Raw genomic sequence first — 12,664 nt, 5'->3', positions numbered from 1 at the left:
AGGTGCAATCTGTGTAGTATTTTAAATTGCAGAAGTCCATGTCTTATGGATACAGATGAGGAGTGTACATTGTCCTGGGCCTTTGTCCATTGGTCGTTCAAGATTTCCACACCTAGATCCTCCTGCCAGGCTTCTCTTCGATGATCCAGTGCGGCTGTACAGTCTGTTTGAAACAGAGTGTCATGTATTTTGGATATAGATCAATTTTTTAATGGGTTGGACTGGAGTAGTGTTTCCATGATGGATTCAGGGGGCTGACAGGGAAAGGACGGAAATGTTCTCTTAACAAAGCTACAGATTTGTAAATATTTGAAAAAGTCTCTAATTGTGTAAATGAAACTTCTCCTGCAACTGTTTGAATGTGGGAAACATCTTACTAATATATAAATCTTTTATGGAGTGTACTCCTTTACGGTACCACTGGATAAATGTTGGATCAGTAAAAGATGGCCTGAGTATATGATTATTTATGAGCAGAGTCAACACAGAGCCTTTCTCCCAACCAAAGTGTTTTCTAATCTGTGTCCAGATTTTAACCGAATGAGAAACTACTACATGTCTGACTTTTAAGTCAGAGATAGGTAGGGGTGAGTAGACCATTCCTGCAATGAAGAGGGATGACAGCTATGATTTTCATCCTTGACCAATCAGCCCCCCGTGTGCGACACCAAAAAGATATAGATCTTATGTTAAATGACCAGTAATACAACTGAAAGCATGGCATTCCCATCCCTCCTAGCCTTTTTGACCTTTGTAAAAAACAAACTTTCCTAATTCTTGGGGTTTTCCCATTCCAAATATAATGGTATATTAAGAATTCTAGCTTTTGACAAATGATTTATTTATAAGGATAGGAATACACTGGAATAGAAATAAAAATTTGGGTAAAATATTCATTCTGATGATATTCATGTCCTGCTAATGAAATTGTGTTCTTAGCCCATCTTTTGAGGTTATTTTCCATTTCTTCATAAAGTTTCAAAAAGTTATGTTTGTAAGAATTTCTTACAAACATTGATCCCAACATATTTAAACTGATTTGAAATTGCAAATGGATAAGAAGTGAAAGCATTTGTACTTTGTTTTGCTTTTGATTTGATGGGAAATAATGTGCTCTCAGATAAATTCAGTTTATATCCTGACACCGGTCCACATTTCCTGAGGAGTGTAATTCTAATTGGTATCGATTTTTCAGGGTTTGTAATGTACAATAACAAATTGTCTGCATATAAAGACTTTGTGTTCTGTTCCTCCCCTTCCCCTCTGCTGGTTTTCACCCAAATGTGGGCGTGGTCACTCTGGAGAGAACAGTTGGCCCCGTCCCATGAAGGACACAAACCACGGTCAAGAGTCAAATTAAAATATTTATTTAATGCACTTAAAGTTAACTCTTCTTACAGCTGTGTTCAAATCTTTTTACACTTTCAGCAAAAATAAAACAAAGTGAAAAAATGTTAAAAACTGTGAGACAGTCTGTTCATCCTCTGGAGAAAAAACGGTGGAATGTCCTTTAAAAGCACAAGACCCCCGCTATCACATGACCTCACCACCATCACATGACCTCACCGCCATCACATGACACTTCACCGCCGTAGGAGAAACAGGAAGAAGAAAATATTCAAACATCTGTACAAACAGGAGGTCAGGGGAGTCACAGCTGTCGCCATGATGAGGGGCAGGGCCAAACAGAGAGGAGGCTGGTGGACGATGCGTTCGGGTGCCGCTTTAGTGTTGAAGAGAAACTCTCAGCTTCAGCTCTTCAGAGTCCTTGTGTCCTGCATCACCCGAATGCAGCGTGAGCTCCCATTAACAGTGAAACCTTTGAACCAATCCTTAAATCTCGCCGTTTTTGGGCGGAGTTTGACTCCAAACAAAGAAAGAAACAGATAAATGAGTTCATGATGCTGCTTTCACTGAAATACAAGTAAACAAAGAAACAGCTGATTGAAGGTAAACAGGAAGTCTGAGCAGGCGGTGTGATCACAGACGCTAACTCACTACTGAGCTCGTCACTGTCATGATGGCGGATAGAGCCTGGAGGAACATGATTTCCCCTCTTTACATATCAGCCGTTAACAGGTCCGATAACCATAAACACCATGTCTTTAGATCAACCAGTGTGATTTCAATCATCCATGGTATCGATCAGGAACAGAGCTGTGTGTTAGAGGAACGTTTCACCCTCCTGTCCTGGAGCTGACCATGTTAGTGCGTTTTAAACAGAGTGCAGTGTTTGTTCTCTTCATTCCTTTCCTACATGCCGCTCTCATCATGGCGTATTTTAAAGCTTTGGTTTGTTTAGGGATGCCCCAATCCATCAATAACTGATCATTATCGGCCGATCTATCTCTGATCTCTCAGTCAGATTCAATCACTCAAACCATCAGCTGTGGTTAACCCTCAGGTGTCTGAGAGCCGCTCTGATTGGCTGCAGCTCATTGACCTGTCAGCCAATCAGCATCAAACACATCAGAGCAGTCAGCCACATTACTCTGAACGACAGCAGCCATGCAGAGTTGTTAGGAGGTGAAAGAATGTTGTGTTCCTGCGTTCCTGGGTGCTGATGTGTAGAGACCAAAGGAGGAGTCTGAGGATGAAGAGCAGTCTAACACACTTCATCACTGATGAGGAGAGTGAACTACACCTCTGCACTCAGGACGTCCTGCTGCTGGTTGATACCATCAATCATTAAAATTATACAGACCATACTGACTGACTAAATCAAAGTACGGGACTGTTCTGAAGAAATTAGTCCTGATCCATGCGGACCATGATGGAGTTAACGCCACCTGAGACCACAAAAAGCCGTCAGAGCTCCAAGTGTCAGAAGAAGCAAGAACAATAAAGTTTTAAAGAAGAAGAGGGAAAACAGGGATGTCTGATCACAGAGAGTGAAGTCAACCTCCTCTTGGTCACATGACTCCGTCTCTGCTGTGACTGAAATCGCGGAAGAGCTCAGTGAAGACTGAAACTGTTTATAAGAGTAAAACCTGAACCAGTAGTGGCTGGACCTGATGGAGAGACGAAAACTGACCACAGAAGCACAGACAGCAACTTTAGCACTGAGCTACATTAGCACTGAGCTATGCTAGTATCAAGCCACATAAGCATTGAGCTACATTAGCACTGGGTTTCAGTAGCAATGAGCTACATTAGCCAGTGCTATATTAGCACTGTACCACGTTAGCACTGAGCTACATTAGTTCCTACTGAAAACCAAGTAGTTCAATGCTAGCTCATTTTTCTTTAAAAGCTTGCAGACCTAACGGTTTTTACGGAGGCCCTCAGAGGACAGGAGCTGAATAAATAGATAATGTTTCTGCCGTTTACCAAAAATGTCAAGCTTCAAATGAAACAGTGATCAGAGGAGGGTTCTTCCATGGGCAGAAGATGGTAGTTTGTGTGTACCAGAAAGTTTGGGACGAACAGGATCAGTTTTTTAGCCCTGAGTGTAGCCAGAGATGCTGAGGGGATCACTTGTGTGTTTTTTAGTGTCACGAAGAGTTTTGAGGACTCGGGCTGTCAGCATGAACTCAGATTCAGCCCCAGTCTAGCACAATATAAAATAATTTATTATTACTATTAGACTAGCACAATAATAATAGCCTGCTGCTACCTTAGCAACAGGCCAGCTTAGCAGCTGGCTACCTTAGCAGTGGGCTACCTTAGCAACAGGCTAGCTTAGCAGTGGGCTACCTTAGCAATGCGCCAGCTTAGTAGCCGGCTACCTTCGCAACGGGCCAGCTTAGCAACGGTCTACCTGAGCAACAGGCTACCTTAGCAGCAGGCCAGCTTAGTAGTGGGCTACCTTAGCAGTGTGCTACGCTAGCAGTGGGCTACCTCAGCAGCAGTCTACCTTAGTGTCTTTCAAGATGATTAGCAGCATGGCTTTATTTTAAAAGTTTAAACTTACTTAAAGTAAAAGGATGCATTTGAACCACTTTAAACATTTTCTATGTATGGGACACAGGCGGCCCGGTGTTTGGACTGTCCCATTTACAGATCACAGTCTACCAAACGGTCAGGTGCACATCCCAAATGTGGCTCCTTCCCCTCCCCGCTCTCTCTCTGATTTCAGACACATCCTTGTCCCGTCCTCTCTAAATAAAGGGTAAAAGCTGCAGAAGGATATTTTCACAGTAAAGTGTTGTTAGCATTTAGCCACATTAGCCGTTAAGTCATTGTTTTATTTTCTAAAAAGGAAATCTAACTTTATGGATGATCTCGTCATTCTGCTTTAAGAACCTCCTGTTAATCAGTGTCCTATGTGGTCAAATATATTACCATGCCATCAAACATGATTATTAGAGTTTAAATAAATAAAAATAAAATGTTTTAAAGAGCTGTAAAAACATGAAACCCCTCTGAGTGATAAAGAGACAAAAACGCTTTTAAAGTAATAAGAGTCAGCTTAGGAGCCATATGTAACTGTGGTTGAAGAAGTCTGCAACGTCAGAGACCCTTTTCTTAACTTACAGGTGCAGTGTTAAATATGAAGGAACGTCTCAGGGTTTAGTCCCTGCATCAGCTTCTCTCATTCAAACTAAACCAATATTTTAACCATCGATGCGATCAGACAAACCAAAGATTTCAAACATCAGAGCTCCAGATCCAGATCCAGATCCAGATCCAGATCCAACCTCTTCTCCTAAAGCTGCCCATGTTTTTTTGCAACAGAACCAAATCTGACTTCCTGATCCTGCTGATCTCTGCAGCGTGGACATCGCCTTTAAACGTTCCGACAACACACTCATACTCCTGCTGACAGAACAACAGAGAACCGTCCGGAACGTTCTCTGGAGCTTGAGTGATGAGACTGAGATGTTGGAGAATGTTTCCTGTTTGGTTGACTGTGCTTGGAAATTTTCAAGCATTTTCATGGAAATTTGGGAAACGTTGCCATATTTCGGGGATTGTGGGCTGAAATTGATTTAAAGTTTTTTTATTTTCCAGGGGTGGAGTCAGCTTAAACAGATGATGGTCATGGCGAGCGGCCCAACATGCCGGATAACTGGACAGGGTTTATTTCTTACACCGGCAAGATTAAAAGTCTTAATCTTTGTCGTCTTAGATGACTGAGGGTTAAAGATCTACAGATGTGGACGGCCCCATGCCTGGGCTACTTTGAGTCCGCTGGCCGGTGGTATGGTTTCACCAGTGACCATGTTATCTGGTGACATGTGTGTCAGTGGTTGTAGTTTTAACTGCTGATCCCTGAATATTCTCTGGTTAGTGTCAGAAATGCTGACTTTGATTATTTCCCCTGGTGGTGATTTGGTTCTGAATGTTTTTGTCTGATGGAGCAGCTTTAAAATTCCTAAAAATAAAACTATTAGTGTTTAAATGTACATTTGTGGGGCTTTTATCTAAATAGAGCTGTATTTATACTGTCGTTTAAGGTTTGGTTCGTTCTGATCCATCAAACATTAAAGTCGACAGTTCCATTTAAACTCCTGCTTCTGAAGGTTTCTCAAACGTTTACTGCTAGTGTAATTTCAAAATAAAATGGCACCCTGTCAGCTCAGTTTCTGTTGGTCTCTCCATCAGATCTCTCCGTCCTCCCGCTCAAGTGTCACTTCCTGTCTCATGTCCTCTCCTCTCTGTCGGCCCTCACCAGGCCCACTGAGCACATGCGGTGGATGTGCTGTGGTGGTCTAGATGTTGACGGAGGGTCCCTGTGCGGCGGTTGTTGTGCTGACGCTGGGATGTCGGGGTGGGGCCAGGTCGAGCAGGGCGCTGACGGTGCCGGCCACCTGGGGGAGCCCTCGCTCCTCCAGGATGTGCAGAGGAAGACACAACTGCGTCTATGCAGACGGACACCACAGAAGAAGACAGACAGCAGGGACAAAAGAAAAAAAACAACGGAAAGGAGAGTCAACGGATGGTAAAACAAACTAATGAGTAAAAGAAGAGTAACCATGGCAACAGAAGGAGGAAGTGAGGAGCGGAAACAGAAAGTGAAAGAAAAAAGAACTGATGAAGGGAAGAAAAGACGAGAAGCAGACAAAAGTGAAAACGAGAGACTCAGAAATATACGGGCTCTGATCACTTTATTAGGTACACCTGATGACATCAATATCTTATCAGCCAATCACAGGGTAGCAAAAGCACGCTGAAGGTCAAAGAGCCTGAAATGGTCCTAAAACAAAGACCAGTGTTTGATTAGCAGCCAGGACCAAGACCACCCGTCCTTTAATACCCAGGATGGTTCGTCTTTAGCTCAAACATCCTGGTGAAGGTTTAAACGGATGACTTCCTGTTTTAAGTCTGTGATGATTCAAAGAGGCGGGCTATGGAGATCAGGGTTAGGGGTCAGAGAAGCAGCTGTAGTAAACTCGCTGCTAGAGCTAGATTAACAGTAAATCAGCCTCAGACAGGAGGAATAAATCTCTCTGTATTCTGATGGGCGTCGTGACCTAGCCGCTCTGGGATGTGCTCCTCAGAGGGCGAGGACACGCCATGGTCAGAGCAAAACACTGCACATACCGTGGAAATTACCTAAAGGATATAAAGCCAGTAAAGACAGAGACAGGAAGTGAGGGGAGGTCCTGGGTCATTTATTCATGTTCAAAGAGAGAAGCAGGGGAGAGGCACAGTCTGATAAAAAACAAACATCTTCATCTTCACTCTTCATCTTTATAAAAACATCTCAAAGTCAAGTTTCACCAGGTCAGAGTAACAAGTGGTCCCAGGTAGGGATGGTCATGACACTTATCTCCCTATTCAACATAAAACCAGGCCACTCTGTTCACTGAGCTCGTTTAGATCCGGGCAGTAGAGCAGGGAGGAAGGAACGCCTTTAACCAGCTAGTGGCACTGCATCACGGCTTACACGCCATCTGACCACAAACGCAGGATTGAATCACTAAAAATAAAGACAACTGATTTAACTGACTAGTTATTCTGGCACTGACTAGTGAGGGCCACCATTAAGCCTGTGCTCTGCATCGAATCTATGACATCAACGCCTACGCCGCCATTAGCACTACACGCTAGTCAGCACTGCGCGCTAGTTAGAACTAAGAGCAAGTTGGAGCTGAAAAATACTGATCAGGCAGTGGATGGAATATTTTATTATCTCTAAAGGATGATATCATCAAAGGCAGAGGATGGAACTTTTTATAAGCTACGAAGGATGGTATCTTTAACCCTCGGATCCTACTATGTCCGTTTTGAGGAAATTCATCATTTTTATCATCATTTTTTGAGTTGACAGTCACATTTTTACAGATTTGGGCATCAAATTTGGCCAAAGTTTGTATTTTTCTTCATATTAAAAAAAACAAACAATAACAACAACAAAAAAACAACAACTGTGTAACCCATAGAACTCGACTGACGCGAAATAGCTCCATCCATCCTTGTTTGTCCGAAATTGGACACATAGACATTGTTTACCTTCCATGGACTCAGGCTGTTGAGAGTGCTATTTCACCCACTAAACATCATCAGAATTAAATGAATCGATTCATGCCACTAGATATGGATGTCTGAGAGTGGGCTACATGTGTAAGGAAAAGTTTGTGTGCTCCTACGTGTGTGCGAATCTGCGTCTATGTTTACAGCCGGACATGCCGTAAGTGGAGTGTTTACAGGCGAAAATGTTACCTCTGAGTACTGCAGTCTGGGACTAAGAAAGAATGACATTTGGACAATTTCAACTTTGCCCTCAATTCATAGCAAGTGGGTGGACATGCATGAGGATGCACGGGTCCTTTTGATCAATAGGTAAGAATATATCATATCTCAAAGATGCAGTAAATTTATATCTGCGCGTAATTGGCATATTTGTGGGCACATTTTGGTTGGAGGTGGAAATGCGCGTGTTTGTGATTATCCTACATATATCCTCTGATTCTTTATGCCTGTACATAAAATAAACCTAACATGAACAAATGCATTCGCTCGCATATGATTTTGAAGAGGATGAGGCTCAAGAAAAGGATGGTAAAACTGGCTTGTTTTACGCACCGATAGACTCATCTGTTTAGCATGGACACTATCGCACTGAATCCAAGTCACAGGCATAGTGTACAATAACTGGCATAAAAAGGGTGTAACATTGAATTTTTTAATGTTTTTTTGTAGTAGTGGGGGTTTAAGGTTTTGAAGAGATTTGTAGCAGTGAAAGTTAAAAAAAAATGTTGAAAAATTATTATTTTATCAACACCTTTCTGCATGTCCGTTTTCTGGACAAAAAAGGACAGATGGAGCTAAAAATTACAAGGGAGCAAGAGTTAAAGGCAGAGGATGGAATGTTTCATGAGCTATAAAGGATGGTATCTTTAAAGGCAGAGGATGGAATGTTTTATTAGCTATAAAGATGGTATTAGGGGTGCGTGGTATATGCGCTAGACGGTATAAATGATATAAATTTGGCCTACGGTAGAGATTTGGACTCTACTGACCAATTGCTATAACGCTTGTTAATGACATCGATTTGCCTCAGCGTGAGTTAGCAGGCAAAAACATGTGTTTTTTCCTCTCAAAGTCTGATGGCTATACCACAACTAAGTCAGTGTGCCGTCTCAGTCAGTCTGCCTGGGGCTTTAACACAAGCTAAGTGCTGCTTTGGCTGGTTGCAGAGACCAGCGCTGCAGGTCTTCCTCTTACAACGGCATAAACAACCGTTTAAAAGTCTATTTTAACTTAAGACTTTCTTTTCTAAGTCCACAGTGAGTCAAAGATCCAGGCTGCGATGTTAAATGAGGTCAGAAAAGCTTCTGTAAACTAGCCGTATTCTCCGAACGACAGCCAAAGCTAACCTAACTCAATGCTAAACACAAAACTTCTGTCAAGCTCTTCAAAATAAAAGTTTGCGGCTGTTATTTTTCTAAAACGCTTTTATTGTGAACGCCTTCACTAGGAAATGTGTTTAAGTCATTAGCAGGTTAACACACCTCATCAGGCTAGAGATGAAATGTGAAACTTGGAATGCAGTTAGACAGAAGTAAACCTAGAGAGACTTAAAATAAAATAAAAAAACAAAAAAAAATAGTGCCTTTCAAGAAACCCAAGGACGCTTTACAGGAACACATAGACATGGGCAAACTATGTGAGGGGTAGGATGAGTGTAAGGGCCGGTTTAGTGAAGACTGTAGGCTGCCATCAAAGGCTTGTTTTAAGGGAAGAAGGGGGTTAATAACACTTGAATTTGGATCAAAAAGCATGATCTCTCTTTAATTTTGTAATACTGTGATATAATACCATTATCGTCAAAGGCCTAGATGGTATCACCAAGGCAGAGGATGGAAGTTTTATAAGCTATAAGGATGGTATCTTTAAAGGAAAAGGATGGAATGTTTATAAAATTTAAAGGACAGTATCTTTAAAGGACAGTATCTTTAAAGGCAGACAACGGAATGTTTTATAAGCTATAGACGGTGGTATCATCAAAGGCAGAGGATGGAATGTTATATAAGCTAAAAGGATGGTATCTTTACAGGCAGAGGATGGAATGTTATATAAGCTAAAAGGATGGTATAATCAAAGGCAAAGGATGGAATGTTTCATTAGCTATAATGATGACATCATCAAAGGAAGAGGACAGAACGTTTTATAAGCTTTAAAGGATGGTATCATCAAAGGCAGAGGATAGAATGTTTTATAAGCTATAAGAATGGTATCATCATAGGCAGGGGATGGAATGATTTATAAGCTATAAAGGATGGTATTATCAAAGGCAAAGGATGGAATGTTTTATTGGCTATAAGGATGACATCATCAAAGGAAGAGGACAGAACGTTTTATAAGCTTTAAAGGATGGTATCATCAAAGGCAGAGGATAGAATGTTTTATAAGCTATAAGAATGGTATCATCATAGGCAGGGGATGGAATGATTTATAAGCTATAAAGGATGGTATTATCAAAGGCAAAGGATGGAATGTTTTATTGGCTATAAGGATGACATCATCAAAGGAAGAGGATAGAATGTTTTATAAGCTTTAAAGGATGGTATCATCAAAGGCAGAGGATAGAATGTTTAATAAGCTTTAAAGGATGGTATCATAAAAGGCAGGGGATGGAATGTTTTATAAAGGGTGGTATCATCAAAGGCAAAGGATGGAATGTTTTATAAGCTATAAGGATGACATCATCAAAGGAAGAGGATGGAATGTTTTATAAGCTTTAAAGGATGGTATCATCAATTGCAGAGGATTGAATTTTTATAAGCTTTTAATGATGACATCATCAACAGGAGAGGATGGAGTGCTTGGGAAGCTGGCCATGTTGGGGCCTGTTTCCCTCAATATTTCCATAGTAGGCCAGCAAAAGAGAACTGGTGAGTGTTAATGATGTGCAGCATGCATCCTCTTCTTCGTGGGTTCAGGGCTTTGCAAACTGAGGCGTATGCTATGGCGTAGCTTCGATGCAGAGGTATGAATCAGGCTTTAGGCAGCTAGTTGTGTACGCCCCAAATTTCGGGTTTACTGGTTTGTTCAAAAGCAGAGTCCAGTCGCTCAAGGAACTCACCAGCCTGAAATCTTACTCACATAAGAAAAACAGAGCGCTGATTTAACAGGAACGCCCTCCAAAGAATGACAGTAGAATCATGTTGGGTAATGGTTTGGGTCCTACAGAAAAATTAAGATTTTTCTCAAGTTTTTCTCACGCTCAAGTTTCTGTAACGTCAGAGGAGCTCCTCAGGAACTCTCAGTCTCTCAGAGACTAAACACCTTCACCTTCACCACCATTAAAAACAGCCAGGACGGTCTGCAGAGACATTTCTTTAGACATACAAACATTTTACAAACAGTAGAAAACATAAAAAACACACCCACTTGGACAGGCAGCCAATCATAAGGCACAGAGGGCGGAGCTTCAACAGGCAGGACACAAAGTCAGGGCAAACAGAGGGATCACATGACCCTCAGGACCATCACATGACTCCAGGACCATCACATGATCCTCAGGACCATCACACGACCCCAGGACCATCACATGACTACAGGACCATCACATGACCTTACAGTTACAGACTTCAATCAGGTTAAAGACAGGAGGACCAGTATCATTTTGACCCCTCATCACCACTGAGTTCACAGTTGAGACAACTGATCGATCCAGAGAGTCACTAAACTAGAAGTCAATGGCGTTTTCCCACCTCTAGATCATTTGATCTGGTCTGGATCATGGACATATTTGTTGTTTACAAGCCGACCAAAATAAATAATGTTAAACAAAATGCTCTTTGATTGGTTGGAATTTGTGTTGGTAAAATCCCATCAGTGAATAAAGCGTCAGTGACTCGTGCCGGGCTGTAGCTGCTCCAAAGACACTTTAGCGTTCAGAATGGAGGAACAGCTCCACACCTGATGTCAGCTCTGATCGCCCAGTTTTAAACGGTTTGCATTTAATCCTGTGGGAAATGAGGATGAAGGATAGTCACTGAAGGGGCTAATCAAGACCACTAAGGAGAAAGGCCTGCTTATCCACCCAGTCAGTTTCTGAAGCTTCTTCAGGTCGGACTGGCTACGGTAGCTAGTCTAGTCCAAAAAAGCTCAAAGCTACCTGCAGTTAGGTCGGATCAAGTTCAGCTTGTGTTCTCACCACCATATCTATTAGTCCAGGTAGGGGTGTTAAGCCCCGTCCACAGGGTTTGACTGACAGCCTTCATGCCAGCACACATGAATCACGCCAACTCAACGAATAGACTCGAGTTTGTTGGGCCTAGACCAAACAGATGAGGGATGAAAACACCCAAAATCTTCCATATGAACCAGAAAAATATTACACCTGTCAACAAAACAGCCCTGTACATCCAATACTTGCAGTTTCTTCTTTTCATGTGCCAAAATTACAGAAAACTTCTGCAGCCTGTCTAAATTGTACTAAAACATGTTTCTCTTGCCTCTCATTATACTCCCCAGTCTTAACGTTGACAATGTGATTGTGCAATTAAGGCAGTCTTGTCTTTCTTTAGGTAAAACATTCTGACTAAAGATCACACTTCTGTAAGTTTCAGTGCTTTTAAATGTTAATAATCATCAAAATAACAGATTTTAACCTTTTAAACATGTGATATCAATGTACTGACAGTCCTGATAACCTTAACTAACTTAAGGACAAGATTAGAAAAGATCAACTTTAAGCTGAGACTGTAAGGAGGAGCAACAAACCCCAGGTCATTACATATCCAAGTCAAGACCTAACGAAAGTAAGAAGATTCAACGACCAGGACGAGCAAAGGCAAACAAGTGCAAGGCAAGACAGAGAAAAATCAAACACAACCAAAGACTGGAGAAAGTTAAGACCAAGTACTGAATCAAAAGGCAACATGGTCCAAACTGGGGACAAGAAGTCATAAGTCAACACCAAGGTAAACCTGAACTATAAAATCAGAACAAAATCTACAAAATAAGAGTTCAGTCTAAAACCAAAGAAAAACTTTGTGCTTCAACTCTAATATCAAGACATCAACAAATCAGGTCTCATCAGCCCAGTCTGCTGTTTAACAACAACACGGCATTTTGGTCATTCAGATAGGTGATGCAAGGATGGAATGTTTCATAAGCTTTAAAGGATGACATCAAGGAAAGATGGAATGTTTTATAAGCTTTAAAGGATGACATCAAAGGAAAGATGGAATATTTTGTACGCTTTAAAGGATGTCATCAAAGGAAAGACAGAATGTTTCATAAACTTTAAAGGATGACATCAAAG

General features: G+C 41.6%; 1 protein-coding gene across 3 annotated transcripts in view; it reads right to left on the bottom strand.

Moving 5' to 3' along the window:
- Positions 1-1,351: 1,351 nt before the first annotated feature.
- The window catches only part of lrch3 (leucine-rich repeats and calponin homology (CH) domain containing 3), a 44,908-nt gene continuing 33,595 nt past the window's right edge, over positions 1,352-12,664 (bottom strand). For all 3 annotated transcript variants that reach the window (XM_041799509.1, XM_041799529.1, XM_041799519.1), the window contains one exon: positions 1,352-5,804. In XM_041799509.1, the coding sequence (XP_041655443.1) occupies positions 5,655-5,804 (150 nt within the window). In that variant the 3' untranslated portion in view covers positions 1,352-5,654. The remainder of the gene's footprint in view (positions 5,805-12,664) is intronic.

The sequence above is a fragment of the Cheilinus undulatus genome, linkage group 2, assembly GCF_018320785.1.
Source record: "Cheilinus undulatus linkage group 2, ASM1832078v1, whole genome shotgun sequence".
Classification (NCBI taxonomy): domain Eukaryota; kingdom Metazoa; phylum Chordata; class Actinopteri; order Labriformes; family Labridae; genus Cheilinus; species Cheilinus undulatus.
This window is presented reverse-complemented; position numbering and strand designations above follow the sequence as displayed.